The sequence below is a fragment of the Paramisgurnus dabryanus genome, chromosome 17, assembly GCF_030506205.2.
Source record: "Paramisgurnus dabryanus chromosome 17, PD_genome_1.1, whole genome shotgun sequence".
Lineage (NCBI taxonomy): Eukaryota > Metazoa > Chordata > Actinopteri > Cypriniformes > Cobitidae > Paramisgurnus > Paramisgurnus dabryanus.
The window spans coordinates 25,823,492-25,850,984 of NC_133353.1; the positions used below are offsets into that span (position 1 = coordinate 25,823,492).

Genomic DNA, 27,493 nt, shown 5'->3' on the forward strand with positions numbered 1-27,493 from the left:
TGTTGTGTTTTTCGTTCAAAGTTACCAGTTTTAAAAGACTTGGTTCATACATAGAACTTTGAATAGGACTGGAGACAAATTCTGTTAAGTTCTGAAAAATAACAACAACAGCAAAATATAAATTGCTGATCACTTGACTCAGGCAGTGGCTAGACGCCTAAATCTGGACCCCACCAGCAGCTACTGGTTCAGAGCGTTCTGTCAAAAACACCAACAGTGAGGAAATCTAATGAAGGCTGTTTCGTCCGTTTTTTTTTTATATTCATTTATTGTCCATTATGAATGCCGATACCGATAGTTGGAAAATGCCTAATATCGGCCTGCCGATATATCGGTCGGGCCCTACAAGTAAGTTAATGCTGGTACCACTTTACTTTGATTCCTGAACCACACTTTTTTAAAGGAAAACATTTTTCAATATTTTACTATGTTCTTATCTCAACAGTGCGTGCACTTCATCTTTGCACAGCGCATTGTGAATGTGTTAGCATTTAGCCTATTGTAACTACTCATGTAACAGTCTTAAAATAGAGAAAACATGGAAGTATTTGGTGGCTTCTAAATTCATCCTTGTTTGGATCCTAAGGAATGAATGGGGCTAGGCTAAATGCTAACATATTCACGATGTGCTGTGCAAAGATGAAGTGTAGCATTGAAAAAAGATAGGTATGTATTAATTTGTCTAGGTTGAGGTAAGAACAGTAAAATATTGAAAAACGGTTGTGTTTTCCTTTAATATTTCACAGTTATACAGATTATTAAGGTAGTGGTCTTATTTAGCATCTTAGATGTACAGTATATGACTTTCTTTCTTCAGATAGGCTTTTATACAAATATGCCGTCACTTTTTATTCATGGGACTCAAGATGGTAAAGCTCCAAAAAGCACTTACAGCCACCCTAAAATTATTTGAAACGACTCCAGTGGGAGTTTGTTAGGGGAATCGAAATCAAAACAAACAGTAGCACTAAAATCAAATATTGCAGCAGATTGATAACCTGTAATCTAATTGGTTCTTTGTGACTAGTTTGAAGTTATGTTTAATTTAAGCTCTGATCATTTTGGTTTCTGCTTATTAAGTTGAAAATGTTTTTTAATACTAAGGTTAGCATTCCAGTTATTTTTAATATTTTTGGTAATTTCTAACTGGTAGCTAAATCATTTAGGTAGATTTTGTGCCATGATAATGTTCATGTGAGGGGAATGACATTAGTTGCTAAGCACCTGTTATGTGATCATCATTTGTAGGTTGTTTGTACTGATGATGCTGACATTATTCTCACACAGTGCACTTGATTGACTTCCTGATGTGTTAAAAAGGCCTCCAGGTTTCTGAGCGATATGTAAAATGCGAGAACATGTGTCTGTAGAATAGTGCCGTGTTGTATGAGGGTGTCACTTGCAGGGGCTTTGAATAAGTAATGTGTGCTACCTGCTGCAGGTGTCCTGATCATGTTACACACAGAGCAGCTTCATTAGAGAAAACAGCCACCTGTGTCTCGACTGCTTACACACACCCTTAGAGACAATGGCTCTGTGGGTGAAATTTCTCAAAATGTTCTGAGAAAATACATTCCCACATTCCCACAAGAAAAAAACATTATATACATCTGTCATTATGCACCATTAACCATTAAAGGGACATTCCACTTTTTTGAAAATATGCAAATTTTTCAGCTCCTCTAGAGTTAAACATTTGATTTTTACCATTTTGGAATCCATTCAGCTGATCTCTGGCTGTGGCAGTACCACTTTTAGCATAGCTTAGCATAATCCATTGAACCTGATTAGACCATTAGCATTTCTCTAAAAAATACACAAAGAGTTTTAATATTTTTCCTATTTAAATCTTGACTCTTCTGTAGTGACATCGTGTATTAAGACCAACAGAAAATTTAAAGTTGCGATTTTCTAGGCCGATATGGCTAGGAACTATACTCTCATTCTGGCGTAACATGGCTGCAGCAATCGCAATGATATTACGCAGCACCTGAAAATAGTCCCCATTGGTAACTTTCAATAGCAGGGGACAATTTTTGGGCACTGCGTAATATCATTGCGCCTCCTGCAGCCATGGTACGGCAGCAAAGTCCTTGATTATTACGCCAGAATGAGAGTATATATTTCCTAGCCATATCTGCCTAGAAAATCGCAACTTTTAATTTTCAGTCGGTCTTAGTACACAATGTAACTACAGAAGAGTTTTAAATAGGAAAAATACAAAAACTCTTTGGTTATTTTTTAGCGCGATGCTAACGGTCTAATCAGATTCAATGGATTATGCTAAGCTATGCTAAAAGTGGTACCGCCAGTCCTGGAGATGAGCTGAATAGATTCCAAAACAATAAAAATCAAACGTTTAACTCTAGGGGAGCTGGAAAATATGCATATTTTCAAAAAAAGTAGAGTGTCCCTTTAAAATCCATGTGTTTATCACCAATATTACGTTTTCCATTACTAAGTGATACGATTTCGATATCCTATAATTTGTAATGAAGTTTATAAACCTGTACTTTAAATTTGTGTTACAAAAATGTCAGTTGTCTTAAAGATTCATTAATCATGGCAGTTTTTTAGGGGACATATGATGCAAAAAATAGGCTACATATATTTTTCTTCATTGCGCATTTTTATCACAGTATGAAAGGCTCAAATGCAGAGCATCTAAGAAGCGCTTATGTGCATCCCGGCAATAGAATGATGTGCTTGAAGCATCTTCTAACGGTAATACTTGCTCAGCAATGGAAAATTCAAAAACACAAAGGTACGGTTTTCCGAACAGGGCTTAGGTCTAGTCCAAGACTAAAATGCTTTTGAGCTGTCGAATCGAAAATAACTGTGGGAAGAGTTGTAAATACAGTAGTTACAGTGAAAACAATTAACAATAAAAACAATGTTTGTTTTAAGCCCAGAGTATAGTTTTTGTACACTAACGTACATGCACAGTCGATCGCAACCCCTTGCAAAGCATGGTTTATTTGACTCGTACATATACACAGACATTTGACACATGCGCGTTGCGACAAAATGCAATGCATCGCCTGGGCTTCATACTACATTCTCCTGTATGCATGACCTATGCGGACATGTACAGGGATCGCATACTATTCTTATAACAAAATTTGCGTCACGCGCACTGTTCGCGGACCCTTGCGTATTCATATAATGGAAATATACTTCTAGCTTAATACTTGGATAAGTTAGTGAGATTGTATAGCATTAAAGCAACACCAAAGAGTTTTTTTTACCTTAAAATAACGTTTCCAACAAAGTTTCAGTCGTTCATCCACTTGAAACTGTGTGAATGGCACATTCTCATTCGCTTTGCAGCTCTCTATCGGCCAAAACCGCACTAAAGAAGTTTCCAACTGTCGGGTCGCGGTCCTGTAGTTCGAGTGAAAACTACAAAAACTTGCTTTATGGCAGACCTATAATACAATCAGAACCAGCTTTGCTGCAGTAGGCTAAATTATTTACGACTGTGGTAATGGCCATTCCGCTTCCAACCTGTAGGGGGAGCAAAGAGCAAAAACTCTTTAGTATTGCTTTACTTAATTAATATTCATTATACAAAACATTTTTGCTCAATGCTGCGATAAAAGGGATAGTTCGGCCAAAAATGATTTACTCACCCCCAAGCTGTCCGAGTTGGATATGTCCATCGTTTTTCAGACAAACACATTTTCGGATTTTAGAAAATGTTTTAGATCTTTCAGTTGATTAAATGTAATGTTACGGGGTCCACCCATAGTCCACGACCTTCAAATCCAAAAAAAGTGCGTCCATCCTTCACAAATTAAATCCAAACGGCTCCAGGATGATAAACAAAGGTCTTCTGAGGGTAATCTGAGCGGTGTTGTTGTAGAAATATCCATATTTTAAACTTTATTAACGAAAATAAATACCTTCCGATAGCGCCGCCATCTTAGACTCCTCTGTATTCAGGAGAGAGTATTAGCGTAGTGTACGCACTTTTCTTAGTGACGTATGACAATTTCGGAGGGCGGGGGCACAGAGCAGCAGCAAAGAAACCTCTGTACGGTGCGTAAGCTCTCATCCTGAATGCGGACGCGACTAAGAAGGCGGCGCTACCGGAAGGTATTTATTTTCGTTAATAAAGTTTTAAATATGGATATTTCTACAACAACACCATGCGGATTACCCTCAGAAGACCTTTGTTTATCATCCTGGAGCCGTTCGGATTTAATTTGTGAAGGATGGACGCACTTTTTTTGGACTTGAAGGTCGTGGACCCCGTAACATTACATTTAATCAACTGAAAGATCTAAAACATTTTCTAAAATATCCGAAAATGTGTTTGTCTGAAAAACGATGGACATATGCAACTCGGACAGCTTGGGGGTGAGTAAATCATGGGTTTAATATCATTTTTGGCCGAACTATCCCTTTAACCAATCCAAATTAATTAATCTTGAACTCCATGTAATATTTTTAAAGTTATTCATGTTTTAGGCCAATAATGGCATTGAGGTTCATAATACAACTTTCTTGCATGTTCCTTATGTTAATGACGTATATAAAAGTGTAGGAAGAGAATAATGGAAAGCAGAAATGTCAGAAGACGAATGGGGTTTCTGTGAAAGGTCAGCCTGTTTCTTCTCTCTGTGAATAGCATGCACTTGTGATGGGCAGTTATGGGTGTCTTATAATGTGTCATGTAATAGATTCCATAGCTTATGTTCTCACCTTTCACATCAACAAGACTTTACGATTTCCTCCTGGCAATTACTGTCGCTATTAGACGCAATCCCTCATGGTTGACCTACAGTAGCGCCGCTCCTCCTTGTCATTTGCGCCATTGTAATGCATGAAGACCTTGAGTGTTTATGGCTTTTACATCTCGCTGAAGGTAACTAGACAGCGTTTGAAATGATAGCGCGGACAACTGCCGTCTACTTGTGTTTTAGCTCGTTAATCTTTCTAACTATGTATGGTGGTAAACGTTGTGCACTTTAAATAATATAACAATGCGAATATGTTGTTTAGGTTATAAAATAATGAATACATTAATTGTGAAGTAGATCAATGTAGAACTTGCATGTGGCTAGAGGTCACAGAATTGTTGATGCTGATTTTGTCTTTGCAGACCTTTCTGGCTCCCATCAATCAAGTCTTTCCTGCTGAGGAAGATGTGAACAAACATGTTGAAGACAACTGTAAGTGCATAACCTTTATAAGGGTGCATCACATTAAATGGAGCCTTTTGTCTGTTTATCTGTCTGTTTATGTGTTTCAGGTTCTCTTATGTATCTGAATGAGGCCACTCTTCTCAATAACATCCGTGTCCGCTACAGCAAAGACTTGATCTATGTAAGTAAACTTCTGTAGGGGCCCTTGTGGCAGTGTTGAGAATGTACTTGTGTTGATTGTATGAGTTGAATTTCAAAATGAAACAAAGCATGGAATCAAGCCGCCAGAGTTGGTGGTGTTATTTACATTGTTGTGAAGTATGTTGACTACTGTTTAAAGGGCGTGTTGCAGGTTAACCACCACTGTTGATTAATGGGTACATAAATCACTCAAGATATGTATATCATTTTTAAAATGTCTCAAAAAAGGTCTTAAAGACCCTTTTTTTAATGTTTTTGGTATTAACGGTTTTTTTAAGCAATTCGGCGATGACGTCACGTTGGGTAGAAGTAGATGAAAGCCTCAGCCAGAGCTATAGAAATAGATGAGACATTTATTGCCGTTTTATTAATACTTACGTTTATAATATGGAAATCATATATACATAATAGGAAATATATAATGTGGTATACTGCAAAGTTACCCTGCTAATTATTATTTATGATATATGTGGAGATAAATAAAACTTTGCAAATCTGCTGATTCAATCCATTCATGTCCTGACCACCAGGCTAGAGAGTTTTAAACATCCTTAATCCACACTTACTAGTCTATCATATAATATCTAAAATATATTTTTATGTGAAATAAAAGGAAGTTTTGTTATATTGTTTATGCGATCATAACGAATCACACGATCATTTTATACACAGAAGCAGCGGTCAGCAGCTGCAGCGGGCTTGAATCCAACCGCATACTGCAATAAACAGGCGTTCGGCGGCTTTTTACATCAAAGGATGACAGGCTAGAAACCAATCACTGAGTGATCCCCGTATTTTTATAAATCCTGGACATGATTGGACCGGCCGAACGGGTTGAGCACTTTTATATTTGTTGAGCAGAGAGGCTGCATAGTTTGACCAGCGGGCTGCGGGAACCGGCCGCACATCAGACCGACAGACGGTGTTGCTAATATAACTCACAATGTATAACTATTATCAGACCGGCCAACCGGGAAAGTCCCGACTCTCCCGACTGAAACTCCGCTACTGGCTGTAGGGAAATGTGTGCGTTTTGATCGGTGTTCGAGGCTCTTACCTCGCGACCAGATGTGACGACGTGACGCCTCACTCAGCTTCCAGGATTTGAGTCATGCTGCCTGAATTCGTTTGTGCTGAAGATCGCATACACCCATTTCAGCAGGATTATGGTCCCCCTCAAACCAGCATGCACGAGTATGTTAATTGTTTGTTTACTTTCTACACGAAGTTATGCTAAGGCTATCTGGCTTTCTGCCTATTTCTCTATACTAGCCCATCTATCTGTCTGTCTGTCTGTCTATCTATCTATCTGTCTGTCTGTCTATCTATCTATCTGTCGTTCTGTCTATCTAGTCTATCTATCTAGTCTATCTATATCTATGTATTTATCTATAATTTGCATTGATATAATCTGAATATTGTACTTTACTCATCTCTCTAGTCACTCTCAATGCTCTTAAGGCAAATTCTCTCCCCAACGTGACGTCATGCAGTGCGTTGAGGGGGAAAGGAGAATCCTTGCAAACCGCTGTACTTTTTCGTTTTTTATTCCGTTTTATGATAACCAACAACATAAAATACAATGGATAACAATTTAAATGTTTATTATCAACAAGCAAATTGCCCAAATTCGTGGAAAAATTTTACCTGCAAAACGCACTTTAAGTAATGCAGAGTATGTTTTAAACCCATGGTGCATTCAAGTCATGTCGGATATATCGTATTACTGTATGATCGCCACCACAAAGTCGTAAACACAAGTGGGAAACTCAAGGTTTTCATTAAAGGGCACATATACATAGCCTGGTGATACCATCCTCTGCTACTTTGCTTCATTTTGTAGAAAGAGTCTAGATGGGCATAATAGGCTTTATGCCCAGCTGCACTACTTCCTGAACTTCAGCCAGCTCCTTGTTTCCTGTCTGCCATTATTGGACAAACTGATTAATCCAGGTGTGTCTGATTATTGTTGTTGTGACTACTGAGGTCAGGCACACCTGGATTAATCAGTTTGTTTTTGACTACTGAGGTCAGGCACACCTGGATTACTGGAAACAACGAGCTGGCTGAAGTTCAGGAATTAGTGCAGCTGGGCATAAAGCCTATTGATAAGCGTTTACCTTCTCGTGGCGTGGGGGGCTTGTCTGAAATTTAAAATCATTGGTGTAAACGTAAGCCAATCACATAACGTTTGGTTATGACCAGTAGCGGCCGGTGACTTCTTTTTTCGAGGGCGCTTGATGCGAAGTTCGTCACAACATGTATGTAGCCCGTCATGTTTGTGGTTCCTTATTTCAAAATATGTGTTCTGCGCATCTAGAGCACCTGTGTGCATTACGTGTCTTGTCAAAATAAGTGCCTGCTGCAGATGCGTCTAAAGGGTTTATGATAAAAGAGACGCTCGCGTTTGCCAAATACTCGCATAATTTTATGCGTTATCAAATTTCAAGTTTACTGTTAAGGGAGTGTCTTTTTTAAACATGAGCGTCTCTTTTAACATAAACGGTTTTGATGCGTGTGCAGCAGGCACTTATTTTGACAAAACACGTGATGCACATGGTTCACATGATGCAACAAACACATATTTTGAAAACGCAAGCAACACACATGACACTCCGAACACTTATTTTGAATTTGCGCCCCTCGGATGAGCAGTCACAAACTGCCACTGGTTATGATGTGTGTTATGCGCCAGCTCAGCCGCTTCGAACTTCTGCTGTAAACACATGTATGATGCGAAAACAAATCCATTGAGCGAAATACATGAACATGTGTGTAAAAGACTTCGGACAAATTATAGAACCACTACTAAACTTTCAATCAACACTTCATGCAGTATATTTAATGTTTTTGTAATTGTCCACACCACCATATGCACCAAACTCAAACCATCAGTTAATTCAGTGTTCCAGTGTCTGACCGGTTAAGGTCCTGCCCAAGCTTTCGAGGGAATCAGCGCCTGGATGACTTGAAATTAATGAAAGCAAAGTTATTATATTAACAAGATGCGGCAGCTATGAATAGGGAGATGCAATGGTTAATATGGCCAATCTAGTCCTGCCTTCCAGTAATAAGAGCTAATCGTCTCCTGGGGAGGGGCTCTGATACCATTTAAACAGCTGTAGTACTTCGAGGCATAAAACTTTGTGCATGCCAGTGTCTGACAAGACCTGAAGGCGTTCCAAACATGGTGGCGCAGTGACATAACTTCCTTATAAGACTTTGCTTAAGGTTTGAACAGATTTGGGCCATAAAATCTTAAACTAATGGACAGTGCATTAAAATGTGGGTTTTATTATACAGTCACCCCAGGGCAGAGCAGTACCTCCATATGCACGGTAACCTCCACAAATCTCGTTGGCAGGCTGATGGGCATGTTATTGTCGTGCTCCAGCAGACACTTATTAGCTTCTCATCAGAGAAGCAGTGGTCCTGCTGTCAGTGCACGCTCGCCCGGACAGCGCCCAGGCCTGTCAGGAAAGTGCCCGGGTCTTGCCCTAGTGTGACTGCGCGTCTCGGATGACCCAGCTAATCCTGCCCAGACGCTATCGGGTTGCCCAATGCACTTAATTAGGTCCTATGAAGTAGAGCTGCGCCACTGCTAGCCGAAAAGCATGAGGCTTTGATTGACAGCAATGGGAGAGAGATGAGAGAGGGGTGGGGGGTGTGCCAGTCTGTTAAAGAAAGTTTGTTTACTACAGTCATCGAGTACAGATGTCACCAAGTAAACTATAAAGGGAATTTTTTTCTGTATTTTAAATACTACTTCAAATAAAACTGTTTGTTAGGGCAGTCTGACATGTCAACTTCTGTCTAAACCAATGGTATGAGTTTGGAGGTGGGGATTACCTGTTTGTCCAAATAATGGTCAGTGGCGGTGGTTGGAACACTTTCTATTCGTATTAGTAGTATAAGGGTGCGTTAGTTGCCAACTCATATGCCAAAAAAAATCAATGTTTTAAATGTTCTCGTGTCTCTGTGTTATTTCTTTTTCATTTCAGACGTATGTGGCCAACATCCTGATTGCTGTGAACCCATATTTCGACATCCCTAAACTCTACTCCCCAGATGCCATTAAAAGCTATCAGGGACGCTCTTTGGGGACACTGCCCCCTCATGTTTTTGCTATCGGTGAGAACATCTGATAGGACAACTGAAGTTTCTGATTTAGGAATAGTTCAACATACATTCAAGCTTTGTCACCGTGTTGAAAGATTGTGACGCAGATCTTTTTGTGTGTCTCTCAGCGGATAAGGCGTACAGGGACATGAGGGTTCTGAAGATGAGTCAGTCCATCATTGTGTCTGGTGAATCTGGTGCTGGGAAAACAGAAAACACTAAGTTTGTTCTCAGGTGTGATAACCATCAGTTAGCTATACGAGGTTCAGACTATAAAATGTTATACTATGGCTATTTAAACACAAATATCGATCATTTTATCTCATATACATCAATTATCGCCACGTTTGTGAATCAGTGCCCATCTCTTGGTAAACTGTACTGTTGTGCTTTTGTTGATAATATTTTGTTGACTTAATGGCCGCTCACATTATAACGATAAACTGTAGCGTTAACTATAACGATAAATATATTAGCGTCCACATTACTGGACAATAATGATATATTTATGCTAATTCGCTCACACACGCGCAAACCACTTGCCTTTAATGGCATCAACTAGTATTGGATATTTCTTGTAATAAAAACTTTTGCAATTGTTTACATGTCATTGAATATGTATATATGCTGTTCTTGATGCAGTTACACAGCAGGTAATCAGCAGATGTCCTTAACACGCTGCATTTGTGTAACTCTAAACAGTGAATCTAATAGTTTGTGTAATCTAATATCTTAACTTTTGGCACAGTCAATGTAGTAGGGAAAAACATTACATAGTCAATTTCACAGCAAATGCATCAGCGCTGGATACCTGAGGTAATTTTATGTTATAGACCTCAGCAATGAGCTTCGCCACCGTCATTTCAAGTCAGCGTGCACTTAAAGTTCAAATAGATATGATTGGCTGTCAATGGTTTATCGTTCATCAGGTGGGGAAAGAAATTGCTCAGAAAGTGATCTCAAAACGTTATTGTTCATTGTATCTTTATTGTTATAGTTGTGGTGTTAACGCCACTATTCTCTTTAATATAAAAAGTATAAACTATATTGTTTATAGTTATAGTTATAATGTGAACGGCCCTTTAAAGCGATGATTCAGCAAAAAATGAAAATTAGCACATGATTTACTCAGCCTCAAGCCATCCGAGATACATACAGTATGTCTATCATATTTTTAGAAATGTCGTAACTCTTCCAAGCTTTATAATGGTAGAAAACAGGGTCCATGACTTTCAAGCCCAAAAACGTGCATCATCCTTCAAAGAAATAATCCAAGTGGCTCATAAAGTTCATAAAGACCTTCTGGGCAGTGGCGGCCGGTGACTTTTCTTCTGAGGGCACGAATTCAAAATATGTGTTTGGAGTGTCATGTGTATGTCTCGTCATTTCAAAATATGGTTTGGTGCGTCATGTAAACCTATGTGCATCATGCGTCATGTCAAAATATGTGCCTGCTGCATATGCGTCGAAAGGGTTTGTGATAAAAGAGACTCTCATGTTCACAAAATACTCCCCAGACACTCATTTAACACTAAACTTTGATTTCACATGATATTAAGTGAGTATCTGGTGAATGTGAGCGTCTCTTTTATCATAAACCCACTCGAAACGTCTGCAGAAGGGACGTATTTTGACATGACGCATAATGCACATAGGTTCACAATTCACATGACTCGCCAAACGCATATTTTGACACAGTGAGCCACACACATGACGGGCTAAATACATGCCTGCCACTGCTTCTGAGTCTAATCGATGCAATTTTGTAAGAAAAATATCTGTATGTAAAGGGGACATACAATGAAAATCTGAAATTGTCCATGTTTAAGTGCTATAATTGGGTCCCCAGTGCTTTTATCAACCTAGAAAATGTGAGAAAGATCAACCCAGTAACTTAGTATTGGTAAACCGTTCTCTGCAAGCATGTGAAAAAATAGGTCATTAAAATTTGGCTCCTCTTGTGATGTCAGAAGAGGATAATACCACTCCTTAAACTGCACTATTCAACCACGACACTGCCATTTAGTGCAGAGATCAGCTCATTTGCATTTTAAAGGACACGCCCATTTTTGCTCAAACTTACAAAGAGGCAATTTTAACATGTTATAATAAATTATCTCTGTGGTATTTTGAGCTAAAACTTCACATACGTGCTCTGGGGACACCAAATATTTATTTGACATCTTAAAAAATGCTAAAAACTCTCTGGTATATGCGCATTGGCTGCTAACGGAAGCTAGGTATTATAGTTTATAAGGAATTAAATATAGATTTTTTTTCACTAAATTGCATTGATTACCCTCAGAAGGCCTTTATTATTAAATTGAGTAACTCATATGGTAAATTTTCATCTTTTGTTGAACTATCCCTTTAATACAAGCACCATTTAAAAATAAATCTTTATGCATTCTAGAGTTTCCACTGAATATAAGTTGCAAAATTATGTCAAAGTCACTTCTTCTCATTAAATGTAAAATGAAAAAATTTTGTTGTGGCAAGCTGAGTGGAATAATGAAACTGGATGCAAAACCCAGCAGCTGTGTCTGATCCAATCAGTTTAAATTTGTTTTAATGGAGTTAACATTTTCAAAGGTTTTCTTTACAGAATAAAATGTACAAAACGCTATTTTGAACGTTTACAGCACATTACACAGTTGACATTAGTAATTCAGTGCACGGATAAATGCCAACTGTTTGCATTTGTTTTCTGCTGTGAAAAAATTTATGTGAAAATGCTTTTGCATTTTAATTTGAGAGACTGCAATGATTCACAACTATAAATGCTTTGATCTTAACCAAGTACTTGCGACCTGTGTTACACTGCTTGCTAAAGTGCTTGTTACCACGAGTGAGATTTGAAGCGCAACATTCATTCAGTGTCATGAGTAATTATGACACAGTGTTCCTAATGGATAAGGTCATGCGGTTGCATGCATCCACATGCTCAAATCCAATTCAGAACTAGTCTGTAAATTTTAACATTCACGTGTATATGTTAATTTTGGACCGTGTGTGTATATCTAAGCATTGAATGGTTAATGTTTGCCATCATGTCTTGGATAATTTCAGATATTTAACCACATCTTACGGCACATGTCAAGACATAGATGAGAGGATCGTTGAAGGTAAGACTTGTGATAAACATTTCACGCAGGCTGTGCAGAGCACAATGGGCTTTGATTTTTGCATGTGATGCAAAATCTATGCTTTAAAATAATTTGTCTGTTTCCCACAGCCAACCCCTTGCTTGAAGCTTTTGGAAATGCAAAGACAGTCAGGAACAACAACAGCAGTCGATTTGGAAAGTTTGTGGAAATTCACTTCAATGAGAAGGTATGTCGTCCATAGGTGTCATTTACACTGGGGACGCTGGGGACATGTCCCCACCACTTTTTGAAATGGCTGATTTTGTCCCCACCACTTTTTAAAAGCATTTGGTTAAAATGTTCTGAAAAATCAAGCAAACCAAGACATGTTAAAGGTTTATTTGCACAAAATAAAACATGCAATGCCGTTTATATACAGAAAGAAAAAAATTACATTATCCCAAAAAAAGTAACTTAAACAAAATAAACTATTACTGATTCTAAATGACCCAAAAACATGCATGCACCGATCAGTAACTTGAACAAATTCTTGACACAGTTTCTCCAAGTTGTACATTCTCTCTCTGTAAATGTATTGTTGGCTATTGCTAAAAATATACCCGTGCGACTTACGGTTTTGTGGTCCAGGGTCACATGTTGTGTTGTATGCTTATGATGTGTTTTCTTTTACACATGCAATGAATTTCATTGAGGGTTTTTCCTGAGTGTTTTCGTGTTGTTGACTGCACTGCAAAAACTGACTTTCTTACTTAGTATTTTTGTCTTGTTTTCAGTAAAAATATCTAAAAATTCTTAAATTAAGATGTATTTTCTTGATGAGCATAATGACCTAGGAAAATAAGTCTAGTTTTTAGATAAAAAATATAAACTTTAAGTAAATTAGTGCTTAAAACAAGCAAAAATTCTGCCAATGGAATAAGAAAAAATTTCTTGAAATAAGTTTACTTTTTTCATAACCACTTAATTTAAGAAATTATTTCTTATTCCATTGGCAGATTATTTAGCTTGTTTTAAGCACAAATTCATTTACATTTTATATTTTTTTCATCTGATCTTTTGTCCCCACCACTTTTCAACACAAACTGACGCCCCTGATGTCGTCACACTGATCACTTTGTAGAGTCTCAGTGATTCGGTTACACGTCTAATTGTGTGCATTGTGTCTTCAGAATGCCGTTGTGGGAGGTTTTGTCTCCCATTATCTGTTGGAGAAATCTCGGATCTGTATGCAGAGTCCAGAAGAGCGAAACTATCATATATTTTACAGACTGTGTGCAGGAGCATCAGAGGATATCAGGAATAAACTTCATCTCAGCTCTCCCGACGACTTCCGGGTCAGTTTCCTGCATATAAGTGGTTATTATTAAATCCAGCATACCAGAAGCAGGAAACTATTTGTCTTAAGTCTAGACACTGTTCAGCAGGGAACTATAGGAGTCTCCTGTAACTTTGAGACTGTTTGTTCCTTTCTTCAGTGCATGACAGTTTTACATTGCAAACCGACCATATGAGTCATTTTACAATCCCAGTGTCATTTCCATGAGAAAAAGGATTAAAAATGAAGTGTATCTATCAATCACACATAAAACCTACTGCTATTATTATTATTATTATTAATATTAATTCATTATTAAAGCTAATAAGAAAAACACTGACAAATCACCTGGATATTTTTCAGCATATAAGAAGAGAAAATGTCAACACTGATCTTAATATCACTTATTTGTAAATATATTTTGTTGAGGCATAACATGGTAACACTACTGGCATTTAAAATCCTTTAAAACCTGATATTTTTATGGACTTCACAATTTACAATTAAAAACGTAAAAATAAGTGTGATACAGATACTACAGTATAGTTCAGTGGTTCCCAAACTGGGAGGCGCTTTTTTAAACTCATTAATTTACCATAACTTTGTGAAATTAAAGGGGACATATCATGAAAATATGACTTTTTCCATGTTTAAGTGCTATATTTGGGTCCTCAGTGCTTATATCAACCTAGAAAACATGAAAAAGATCAACCCAGTATCTTAGTTTTGGTAAACCATTCTCTGCAAGCATGTGAAAAATAGGTCATTGAAATATGTCTCCCCTTGCAATGTCAGAAGGAGATATTAACACACCTTAATCTGCACTATCCAACCATGGCACTGCCATTTAGTGCAGAGATCAACTCATTTGCATTTTAAAGGACACACCCCAAAACGGCACATTTTTGCTCACACCTACAAAGTGGCAATTTTAACATGGCATAATAAATTATCTATATGATATTTTGAGCTAAAACTTCACATATGTACCCTGGGGACACCAAAAATTTTTTTTTGTTTAATTCAAATTCTAAGTGTGATGTTTTATGTCAAAAAAATTTTTTTAGGGTGTCATGAAGAAGTCAAAAAATTTGAAAACTAAGGCTATCCGCTTGTTAAGTCTGATGATTCCCAGTCCAACCGATCTCAAATGCCATAGAGAGAAATAAAAAAACACATGCTAATCTAAACTTGTATCATAATGCAAAACTACCTCTCCTAACCGATCCTAATTTTTATCTCTATAACAAAATCCAATATGACCAGACATGGGCTCATGGACGTGGATTTTCTTAAGTAAGGAATAATTGACGACGGGCCTTTGAATTATTCGAAAATAATGCACACCCATGGTGGTCCCTCTTGTTGATACACGGTGGGTGTGCATTATTTTCGAATAATTCAAAGGACGGGATTCAATTATTCTGCTAATACCACGATTACAACAAACATTGCTTAGGTGCTTATTTTAAGACGTTTGACAAGTTAGGTGTGCGGTTTACAGAAAAATAATCAACACCCATGGGCAGTGGCGGCCGGTGACTTCTTTTTTCGAGGGCGCTCGAGTGCGAAGTTCATCACAACATGTATGTAGCCGTCATGTGTGTGGTTCGTAATTTCAAAATATGTGTTCTGCGTGTCGGGTGATCCAATGTGCATCACGTGTCTTGTCAAAATAAGTGCCTGCTGACGACGCATCTTAATGGTTTAGGATAAAAGAGACGCTTGCGTTTGCAAGATACGCACATAATCTCATGCGTAATCAGAGTTTACTGTTAAGGGAGTGTCTTGCGTGTATTTTGTGAACGCGAGTGTCTCTTTCTTCATAAGCGGTTTTGACGCGTGTGCAGCAGGCACTTATTTTGACAACACGTGATGCACATGGTTCACATGATGCAACAAACACATATTTTGAAAACAAGAGCAACACACGTGACACTCCGAACGGATATTTTGAATTTGCGCCCCTTGGGTGAGCAGTCACGAGCCGCCACTGCCCATAGAACATTTCTCAACCAATCAGAATAAAGCATTCAACAGACCCATGGTATATGAATTATTAATATATATTACTGCAAGGTACACTGCGAGTTTATACAATTTAATAGTGCTCATAAATGGCTGTTTAAATAATATCCTCTTGGACCTGGAAACAGTATGCCTTACGTCATTAGTTAACATGCGGATATCTATTCACTCAGTGGCTTCTCATAGTGTTTTCATAAAGGAAAACAATTGATATTAATATTATTGACACCTAAATAATATAAAAAATGTATATACTAAAAAAAGTTATTTTAAATTATATTAGCAGCAGTAGCAACAGGTTTTCAATAACTTTTTATTATTGTACATTTTTATGCTTATGAAATCACTTTAGTTGCTGTTTGCTATAAAAAAGTGAGTGACAGCCACTACAATTGTAAAATGACTCATTGACAAAGTATGTGAGCACAAGCTTCAACTGACTCTCAAAGCTTTCTCTGAAATGTAATAAAATCAAATAATCTCTGTAAGTCTCAGTATAGATTGTATTGCCATCGTATGACTGTATTTGTTTTTGGTCAGATAATTCCTAGCCCTTGTTTGTATTGACTGAACATAAAAATGTAGATGTACCACTAGATGGCACATTTGTTTAACAGCAATTATTCATTCATCATTTTTTCTGCTGTATTTGGTCTCATTTATTAACATCCCTCATTTTGTGTTTGTATTTCACACAGTATTTGAATCGCGGCTGCACCCGATACTTTGCAAGCAAGGACTCAGATAAACAGATCATGCAAAACAGGAAAAGTCCTGAGGTACGTAGAGACAACCACGCTTGGGATTTTTGCTTCAGTACAGATTCATGATTAATCTGTTTCCTCATTCCAGTGCACTGATTTACACTTGTGTTTTATTTAATATGATAATCAGCAATAAGCTTTTGTTGTATTTCCACGTGTCTTACAATGTATGTAATCGAATCTCTACACACTAGTAAGAATTTTGGAAGGTGCAGGATCAACTTTTGCCCTAGACAGAATTAGTTCCCCTTGAAAGAGTGCAATAAATTTCTGCATTGTTGTGATGTGCTTATGTGCACGACCTTCCCAAGAGACTGAGCTTGGCAATTGATGTTATTGTTATCAAGGGCCATTATTATAAATCATCATTGTGTTGAATCCCTCTGGATGTGATGAGGTATTCATTAGCTGCTGTTTCTGCCATTGCTACAGTATGGTGCATTTTCTCAACACCTTCTGTTTCATCAAGATCAAGATCTGAGATTAGATTCTCACTCCAAATTCACAGATGGTGCTTTAATTTTTTTTTACATCCGTGGGCATGTGAGCTCTTTATGGTATATTTTTGTCTTCCAAATGAATCTTTCTTTCTGAATCAGCAGAGATTTGTCTTGTCTTTCTTGGGCTCTGTTTCACAACCAAGCGCACTTGACCGCTTAAAGTAGAACCCTAACCAAGATACAACAATATAACCGCTTAAATTGTGACCTTAAAGGGATAATTCACACAACAATGAAAATTCTGTCATCATTTTCTCATCCTCATGTTGTTCTAAACCTGTATAAATTTCTTTTTTCGGATGAAAAACAAGATATGCTGATAGATGATGGTAAGCACAAAACTAATTGTACTACGACTTCCATAGAACAAATATGATGGAATTCAATGGGTACCGTCAACTGTGTGTATACCATCATTTATCAAAATATCTTCATTATTTATCACAATATTTCCATAATATTTGTTTTCCTACTATTGAAGTCAGTGGTTACCATCAGCTGTATGCTTACCATCATTTATCAAAATATCTTCTTTTGTGTTCATCACAATAAAACAATTCATACAGGTCTGTATCCCTTTAATAAAGCAGACTCACAGATTTACATCTGATAGGGTGGTTTCCCGGACGGGATTAGACTAGTCCTAGACTAATATAAATGTCAGAGCTGTCCAAACTGAAAACAACTTGCACTGACATATCTTAAAATACAACAGTGCCTCAAAATGCACACAAGTAATGTTTTTAGTAAGGCATGTTTGTTAAAACAAGTTATATTTCCTAATTAACTCTTTTCCCGCCATTGACGACTTATCTCGTCAATCTGTAATACCGCTATTATCCACCATTTCCAGCAAATTATTAAACCCGGTAGTATTAACATAGGACAAACAGTTGTATGTCGGTCTAAGTTTTGAGGATCGCTCTGCATCTGATCTCTATCAAAAGTCCTTTACAAAAATGGAATCATCTCCAATTTAGTGTTTTTGAAGAAACCTACCGATACTTAAGAGGTAAAAAAAGAGAACTAATGAAAGTAGGATGAAATGTTTTTTTTTAAGCAGAGGGTCTGTTCTTTCATTTAATATACTGTAGGTTTATATATTTAAAGAAGAGCATTTTCTGGGAGCAATTAAACTTTTGTGAAAGAGTGAAACTAAGGCCTAGTCCTGTCTGAAGATAATCCTTGTCCTGGAAACCACCCCATAAAGTTTAACTATTGTTAGCAATTGGTGAGCTGACACAATATTGTATTACAGAAATAATTTATTTGTATTTTTACATAACTACTCTACTGAAAAATGGACACAGCTTAAAAAGTGACCAAAACCCAACTAGTCCAGCTTAAAAAGTGACCAAAACCCAGCTAGACCTGCTTAAAAAGTGACCAAAACCCAGCTACACCACAGCGAAGAACAGCATTAGCTGGTAGCTGGTTTTAGCTGGTTTAAGGTGGCAGTAGCCAGTGGTCTAAGCTGGTCCTCCCAGCCTGGCAAAGCTTTTCAAGCTTGTGGGTCAGCTGGTCTTTCACAGCTAGACCAGCTTAAAAAGTGAGCAAAACAAAGCTAGTCCAGCTTAAAAAGTGAATAAAACACAGCTAGACCAGCTTAAAAAGTGACAAAACACAGCTAGACCAGCTTAAAAAGTGACAAAAACACAGCTAGACCAGCTTAAAAAGTGACCAAAACCCAACTAGACCAGCTTAAAAAGTGACCAAAACACAGCTAGAATAGCTTAAAAGTGACCAAAACACAGCTAGACCAGCTTAAAAGTGACCAAAACACAGCTAGAATAGCTTAAAAGTGACCAAAACACAGCTAGACCAGCTTAAAAGTGACCAAAACACAGCTAGACCAGCTTAAAAATAGGGTGGCCATTCGTGCCAGTTCCGCCAGACACGTCCCGAACATGTGTTCGGGTTCGTTCTCCGGAAGTCGGGTTGCTCGACTGCATACGTCATCGAGGTTCTCACATTTCAGTTAAAAATACATTAGAAAATTAATATTTGTATATTTTATTTCATTCTTACCTTGAAATGTAACGGTTGCTTTTCTGAAATTAAACCCGAAATATTAAACCTTGATGACGTGTGGTCGACTAACGCTCTTCCGGGGAACAAACCAGAAAACATGTTCGGACGTGTCCGGCGGAACTGGCACGAATGGCCACCACACTTAAAAAGTGACCAAAACACAGCTAGTCCAGCTTAAAAAGTGACCAAAACACATCTAGACCAGCTTAAAAAGTGACCAAAACACTGCTAGACCAGCTTAAAAAGTGACCAAAACACATCTAGACCAGCTTAAAAAGTGACCAAAACACTGCTAGTCCAGTTTAAAAAGTGACCAAAACACATCTAGATCAGCTTAAAAAGTGACCAAAACCCAGCTTAAAAAGTGACCAAAACCCAGCTAGTCCAGCTTAAAAAGTGACCAAAACCCAGCTAGACCTGCGTAAAAAGTGACCAAAACACAGCTAGACCTGCTTAAAAGGTGAACAAAACCCAACTAGACCAGCTTGAAAAGTGACCAAAACACAGCTAGAACAGCTTAAAGTGACCAAAACACACCTAGACCAGCTTAAAAAGTGACCAAAACCCAACTAGTCCAGCTTAAAAAGTGACCAAAACCCAGCTAGACCTGCTTAAAAAGTGACCAAAACCCAGCTACACCAGCTTAAAAAGTGACCAAAACCCAGCTAGTCCAGCCTATAAAGTGACCAAAACCCAGCTAGACCTGCTTAAAAAGTTGCTAAAACACAGCTAGACCAGCTTGCTAAGCAATACCAGCTAAAACCAAGCTGGGAGACCAGCTGAAACCAGCTCACCAGCTTATCCTACTGTATTTTTCAGTAGGGTATACTACTATACATTTTATCATCATGTTCTGGTAATACATAAATTAAAAAAGTAAAAATGTATATTCATCATTCGTCAAGTATTGGGAATGTCTTTTTCCCATGATCCCTGCATATCATTAGGGTTTGGAACAGAGCAACATTTTTCTAACATTGCATTTTTTTCTAATCACATATTTTGTCTCTTTGCCCTTCTTCATCTTTTTATAATTCAGGACAATAAGGTGACCAGTCTGACAACTTTCTAAATGCTTTCATGCTTTACACTTTTTGTTTTTGTTTCTATGCATGAGATTGAGCTTTAGGGTGTGCATGGGTCTATACGCTGATATGCATGGGGTTGTTATGGGTATTAAACAGCTGCTAGGCTCCAACATTGGTCAGAGTGTTGCGAAATGCTGCCACTTTGGAGACAAGCTCCAAAAAAGGACACCAACATCATAAAACTATCTACAGTAAAAATCCATACAGCACGTTTGGATGGGAACAGAAAAAAATTCTTGTTTGAAACAAGGTTTTCCCTAAATAAAATATTCAACTACTAGTCTCAAATCTTATTCATGCATGTGCATATTCAAATGTATCTCGTCAAGGCACACACCGTATACCAGGTAAACCAACAATGTGCTAACTTTGAATATGCAGATGTGCAAATAAGATTTAAAGTCTATGGTGAAGTGAAAGATTTTCAACGAAAAGTGACTTCGGTAGGTGAGACCTACTCTTCAATACCCCTTCTTAATAATGTGCTGGCACACTCTGACCCTCGGGTGTGGTTTGTTATATCTTTTCTTCCTTTAATCAGAGATCTGGATCTATATACAGCCACCAAATCTCTGATTCCAGCTACACGCTGTATATTTCCCTCTAAGGCATTTGCAGTGTGTGTGTGTGTGTGTGTGTCGGGTGCAGATGTTGTGGGAATGTGGAAATGTGTGTGCTCAAGATCTGTTGTGTCTCTAGCATGGAAAGTTGGGAGCTCTGAAGGACCCTTTGCTGGATGACCTGGGAGACTTTAACAGGATGGTGGCAGCCATGAAGAAAATCGGTCTGGATGATACAGAGAAGCTCAATCTCTTCAAAGTGGTGGCTGGGGTCCTTCATCTCGGCAATATTGACTTTGAGGAGACAGGAAGTTCCTCTGGTACCCATTCATATAACTGTTTTCCACTCTTCACATTATGAAGTATAAAATGCCTATTTGGAGTTCAGACACTTTGTGTCCTAAAATGAAAGTGTGAAGTGTCAAAACTTCTAAACATATTTGATGTTTAATATGTGGATTGGGATTTCGGACCAATGAGATTTTACTGTGGGTGGGGCTACCTAACGAAACGTTGCAGAAGTAGGAACCAAACCGCCGACAGAATGTCTTGTCACGCGTCACTTGTTGCTGTCACAGCTGGTTACAACCAAAACTCAAGAGATTGGAATTATCGCTTGACGCTTTATAATGTCACGCTTGGTTTAGACACGGTGTTACTCAGAAAAATACTTGAACAATCAAACAAGCCAATCAGCAGGAGACATCTAATATATGCTAGACACATTTTGCCTTTATACAAAGTTTACAACATCTGAATAAAAGATTTACATACAGTACACGGTCATGTAAGGACTCCAATGTCTTACTGGAATAATGAGAAAATGCAAAAATGTATCATCACCATTTTCCATACATGGATTTTGGGAATTGGTTCAAATCCTTTACCTGAAGTACCTGAAGTTAGGAGAGTTACCCACTTGTGACCATACCTGTGAAATCCAGACTAAAGTGTCATCATCTTATTATAAGATTAACAACAAGTTTGATTTTAAATTCATTTCAATCTTTGACATGGTTTTACACAGTCAATATATAGATATAAAGGTTATATTTTTACAGAATGTTCTTTACATTATGTAGGATGATTTTATGTGGTATAGTAAATCGTAAATATTTTAGATGGGTTAACACAGGCAGCCTCAAAACCTCACTAACCAAATATCAACCAACACTGTGAGATGCACCAACACCTTAGCACTAAACCAGCAAGTTTCTCTTTTATTGGATAGTTTTTTGTCATCATTTACTCGCCCTCAATTTGTATGCATTTCTTTGTTCTGCTAAACACAAATACAAATGTTTTAAAAATATTAATAACCAAACAGATCTGGGGCACCATTCACTTCCATAGTACTGTTTTTTCCGGACTATAAGTTACACTTTTTTCGTAGTTTGGCGGGTCCTCGAACTTATAGTCAGGTGCGACTTATACGTCAAAATTATTTCATATAAACAAATAGAAACCATAACGGGTTTACAGCCGCGAGAGTCCGCTCTATGCTTCTCCTGTATTTATGTAATTCAATGGATTCATTTATGTGGAATGACTTCGGGACCTTTTTGAACTTAATTTGGCTTGTTGTGTTCATTTAACTTATTCAGCCTCCCAGGTATGCGGCTGGTGACTTCTTATTTTGAGGGCGCTCGATGCAAAGTTCGTCACAACATGTATGTAGCCCGTCATGTGTGTGGTTCCTTTTTAAAATATGTGTTCTGCGCTTCGAGAGATCCTGTGTGCATCACGTGTTTTGGAATGAGTGCCTGCGGCAGATGCGTCTAAAGGGTTTATGATAAAAGAGACGCTCGCGTTTGCCAGATACTCGCATAATCTCATCCGTAATCAAAGTTTACTGTTAAGGAAGTGTCTTGTGTGCATTTTGTGAACTTAAAGGATAATTCCGGTATTTAACACTTTGAGTCTCATTTCTGGTTTGTTTTGGATGAACTACAGTGATGGACACTGAAATTTTGACAATGGGTCGTGTCTTGACTTTTTGACTCGTTTAGAAGCGTCTCTTGACTGCTTCAGAAAGGAAGTCAATGACCATGCACAAACATGTCATTAAAACAACACTTAACGTTCATTTTCAAAACTGTACTACTCACCGAGTGGTTCTTGGTGTTCATTGATGATTAAAAACAAATATATTGGCGCAATGTATGATTTCAATCCGTGTTATTTGCTATAGTGGAACTATTTTTTCAGATACCTCACAACCGCGTATATACTTCCGCTCTTTATTTGAGTCTGAAGTGTTAGCACACTCCCGACCACTTGATGGCGACAACCACTTTGCCATACAAGTACGCTCGGTGTCTAGCATATAGACAGTCACAATCGAGCTCAACTTCAAACATAAGGCTGGTCACTGAGCCATCAAATATGGGAAAAATTTATTCTGAGAGAAACCGAGCGAAAAAACTACAACCACATGTAAACAGACCCTTTTCGGTTTCCCGGCGGCGGAGTGATATATCAGCGAGCAATGAGTCTTCCAAGAGAAGTCAATGGAATTTTACAAAATGCCAAATAAAACACGACAGAAACTGTATTTCGTTTCACAACTTGTTTATAATCATCAACGAACACCACAAACCACTCGGTGAGTAGTATAGTTTTGAAAATGAACGTTAAGTGTTGTTTTAATGACATGTTTGTGCATGGTCATTGACTTCCATTCTGAAGCAGTCAAGAGATGCTTCTAAACGAGTCAAAGACACGACCCATTGTCAAAATTTCAGCCTCCATCACTGTAGTTCATCCAAAACAAACCAGAAATGAGACTCAAAGTGTTAAATACCGAAATAATCCTTTAAGCATCTCTTTTATCATAAATGGTTTTGACGCTTGTGCAGCAGGCACTTATTTTGACAAAACACGTGATGCACACAGGATCTCACATATTTTGAAAAAAGAAACCACACACATGACACTCCGAACACATATTTTGAATTAGCGCTCCTCGGATGAGTAGTCACGAGCCGCCACTGGTTAATTTAGCCTATTCAGACTCTCAGGTATGTTCTGCATGTTATTGTGAATCATGTAAATAACTGTTTATGTTAATTTAGCATGTACGGACACCTATTCAGCCTGCTGTTCTGTGCTATTTTTTAGTTGAATAACTTGCCTTTCCAGATTAATTGTCTGTTCTTCGGCTTTGATTTTGTGAAATCATTTTCTAAAAAAATGGACGAAGAGTCCAGTGTGACTTATATATGCTTTTTCCTCTTTAAAACGCATTTTTGACAAATGCAACTTATACTCCGAAGTGACTTATAGGGCCCTATCTTGCACCCAGCGCAATTGACTTTGTCAGTGACGCATGTATCATTCGTATTTTGCAGCGGCGCACAGCGGGTTTTTCCCTCCACAGACGCACGTCGGCAAACTAGGGAATGAACTTGCGCTCCCTGATGCTATTTTGCAGTTTCAAAAAACAATTGCGCCACTGACCAAAAAAAAACTAGTCTAAAGTCAGTGGCGCGTTGTGTGTGTTTCACTATGCTATTTTAAGGGCGCATGCTTGACCATAATGTATAGCTTGCACAATGCGCACACACTTTGCTTATCTAATCTACACAGATGCAACAGTTATTTTTGCAAATCATAAATTGTAACAATAAAAAATATTAACACATGAGATAAGGAAAATCATTGTGGTGATAGTTTTTATTTATTGTGTGGCTGCGTAAAAAAATTCTCATGCAAATAACGATTAAAATATTTTCATAAGATTGTTGTGTGGCTGTATTACGTTTATTTTATGTAAATAATAATTAAAATGTTTTCATAAGAAACCTTAATGTATATTAACTTGATTTGTAAGTGTTCTTTGGGGTTGGACCTTGCTTGCGTTTCTTGGGTAAGATTTCAAAGCCCCCAAACACTTTCAGCGGTGAGGGTGGACGCAGCGATGTCCTCTGCTGGTGTCAGGTCATGTGTAGAGGCAGATCCACCTCCCGTTACACGGCGTGCCCGATTTATGCTGGCAAGCTTGGGATTCCCCCGTCTCCTGACATCATTGTAGCGCTTGGGGATGCCAGCTGATGAGACAATTGTGGCTATTTCCTCCCACGCCTGTTTAACCGACGCGAGTTTCTTCCATCCCCATACAAAACAACTTCTCTGTCTTTGACTCCTCTTACAAGAACGTCGATCTCCTCGGCTGTGAACCGCGCCTGGCGTGCGCCTGCAAATCCGTCATAATAATAGCAACCCGCCATGGAACTTGCGCCCTTGCGTTTAAAGGGAATGTTGGATAGCGTTCTGATTGGTTTATTTGACGTTACGCCCAAACCACACCTATGAATAATGAACCTACTTCAGACCAACCCCTTATTGATTTGCGCCTGGCGCAAGAGTTATTTCTCCCACCGGGAAAATAGCAACAGCGCCCAAGATCCGCCCACAAAGTCCCTTGCACATTGCGCTTTGCACTTGCGTTTCAGATCGTTAAAATAGGGCCCATAGTCCGAAAATACGGTATTCGTTTTTTATACAATGAAAGTCAATGGAGCCCCAGATGTGCGTGTGTACAAACTTTCTTTAAAATATCTATTTTTTCACAAGAACAAAGAAAGTTCTAGTTTGGAACAACTTCAATAAATTATGGGGTGAACTGTCCCTTTAAAATCTAATTGTAATCATCACATTTCGTAAGCTACATTCAGTCAATTACCATGAATGTGTGCAGTGTTATTTTATTATTTACAGCTCTTACCCATGTGCTGATGTTCTCATCACACACACACACCACACCCGTCCCTCCTCGAACTCAAAAGACCTCATTAGAGTGAAGCTAAGGGGCTACGATGTTATTTTTAGTTTTGCCAGACGTACATCAGGATTTGTTTTCCGCTTCTTATGAAGGTATAACACCTTTTACCGGGCTGGCCTGCTCCATTTCCCAGCTTTCAATGAACCTGTATAATGTTATATAGGTCTTACAGGATGCCTGAAGACTATTATGAACACATATTATTGAAAGGATCTGAAATGTGATGGAAGATTGAAGGAGTGCGCTTTTATACTATACATGTATTTATATTTTGGTTATATTTATGTTTTAGCTCTTATGCAAGTAAATCGAGTAATCACGAACCCATTCCAGTTTTCACAAAATAGATTAAGCATTATTATATTTGAATATATTGTATGCTGTGCTTAGTTATAGCAAAACGGATCAAGTCATTCAACAAAACTAAGATTATTGTCTGTTGCCAGGTGGCTGCATTCTGAAGAAACAGTCAAGTCAGACTCTGGAGTACTGTGCCGAGCTGCTGGGCCTGGATCAGGACGATCTGCGAGTCAGCCTCACCACCAGGGTCATGCTCACCACTGCAGGGGGCGCCAAAGGCACAGTCATCAAGTGAGTGACCCCACACATTTACCCTAACGTTTGCTCGGCCAGTGACCTGAGGGTCACCCGTTTCTGTTTAGTTTGTCTGTTTAGGTCTTTTTTAATGAGGATGATTAATCTTGCTGCCAAGAGCTGCTCTAGATCTCATGAGATTCCTGCTTTCTATCATCCCCTCCCTTTTCACATCTCAATGTCTATGCGATGTGTCTTTTCATCATCTCATCTGCATTCGCATAACAGTCAAATGACTCCTCCGTTTGGCCTCTCGGAGGCGGGAGGGAAGTTGAAAATAGCAACTCGCTTTTTCACTAGAGATCTGGTCGGTGTAATCAAATGTGGCACAGACTAAATTGGCTAAGGAGACTTAATAGTTTAGTTGCCACTGAAAGTCATCTTCTGCATTTAAGCGGACGTTTATTTATTGATTCATCTGGAAACTCTTGTCCCATTGGTGCATTAGGCCAAAAAATAAATACAAGCCTTTAGTTTGAAACTTTGAGAGCGCACTTCTTTTGTTTCACCGCGCAGTCCAATTACCGCATCCGTGGCTTGCTTTTGAAGGGGAGCGGAATTGGAAAAACTCAATTGGCTCGATTGAATCAGATGCCTTGTTCTGCTTCGCCCAGGTGGGGTTTTATATTCTGCGCCGTCTAAACGATAGGGCAGTACTCTGTGGATTAATATTTAACTGAGCACAGATGCTGGGCTGGAAGTGTTTGCGCTTCATGAATAATGGATGTTTGTCTGAGGGAGTGGCCAGGGGTCTTTTAGGTGTGATGAGAATCAAGTCACACGAGGTTTCGGTGCCCTCTTCATTCAAGCGCGAACAGATGCGCGACCACGCACATATGCTAAATGCATTTCATGAAAAATTACGGGCGCTGCATTCAAGCAAGGCTACGGTGACCCTTGCGATTCACACACTGTCAGACACCAGAGAGGGCACCAGCTTGTGCAGAGCTTAATTTCAGAGTGATTGTGATTTTTACAATAATACGTTAAATGCAACGAGCGGATGACATTGAGAAAGAGTCGCTGGCGGCCTCTCTGCATGTATACGACAGAGGGAATTGGCTAATGGCATAAAGGCAAGTTAATGAAAAGCGATCTCTTGATGCTAGAGATTATTGTGAGCCAGGTCCAGCTTTTATTAACTGCACAGGCAATAAGAGTCACACAGCAGGTATTCGAAAGCGTCAAGAGAGCGAGAAAGCATTATCATTCCGTTCTGGAGTTTCATACGGTCGGTGGTATCCAAACATCTC

The 27,493-nt window shown here is 38.5% G+C and overlaps 1 protein-coding gene across 2 annotated transcripts in view; it reads left to right on the plus strand.

The window, feature by feature from the left end:
* myo6b (myosin VIb) overlaps positions 1-27,493 on the plus strand; it is a 110,071-nt gene that overhangs the window by 20,563 nt on the left and 62,015 nt on the right. For both annotated transcript variants that reach the window (XR_010544406.2, XM_065288482.2), the window contains exons 3-12: positions 5,108-5,177; positions 5,258-5,331; positions 9,353-9,482; positions 9,599-9,704; positions 12,540-12,595; positions 12,706-12,803; positions 13,747-13,911; positions 16,619-16,699; positions 21,003-21,183; positions 26,093-26,237. Coding sequence is in view for 1 of the 2 variants with exons in the window: in XM_065288482.2 (XP_065144554.1) it covers positions 5,108-5,177; positions 5,258-5,331; positions 9,353-9,482; positions 9,599-9,704; positions 12,540-12,595; positions 12,706-12,803; positions 13,747-13,911; positions 16,619-16,699; positions 21,003-21,183; positions 26,093-26,237 (1,106 nt within the window). In the remaining variant the exon portion in view is untranslated. The remainder of the gene's footprint in view (positions 1-5,107; positions 5,178-5,257; positions 5,332-9,352; positions 9,483-9,598; positions 9,705-12,539; positions 12,596-12,705; positions 12,804-13,746; positions 13,912-16,618; positions 16,700-21,002; positions 21,184-26,092; positions 26,238-27,493) is intronic.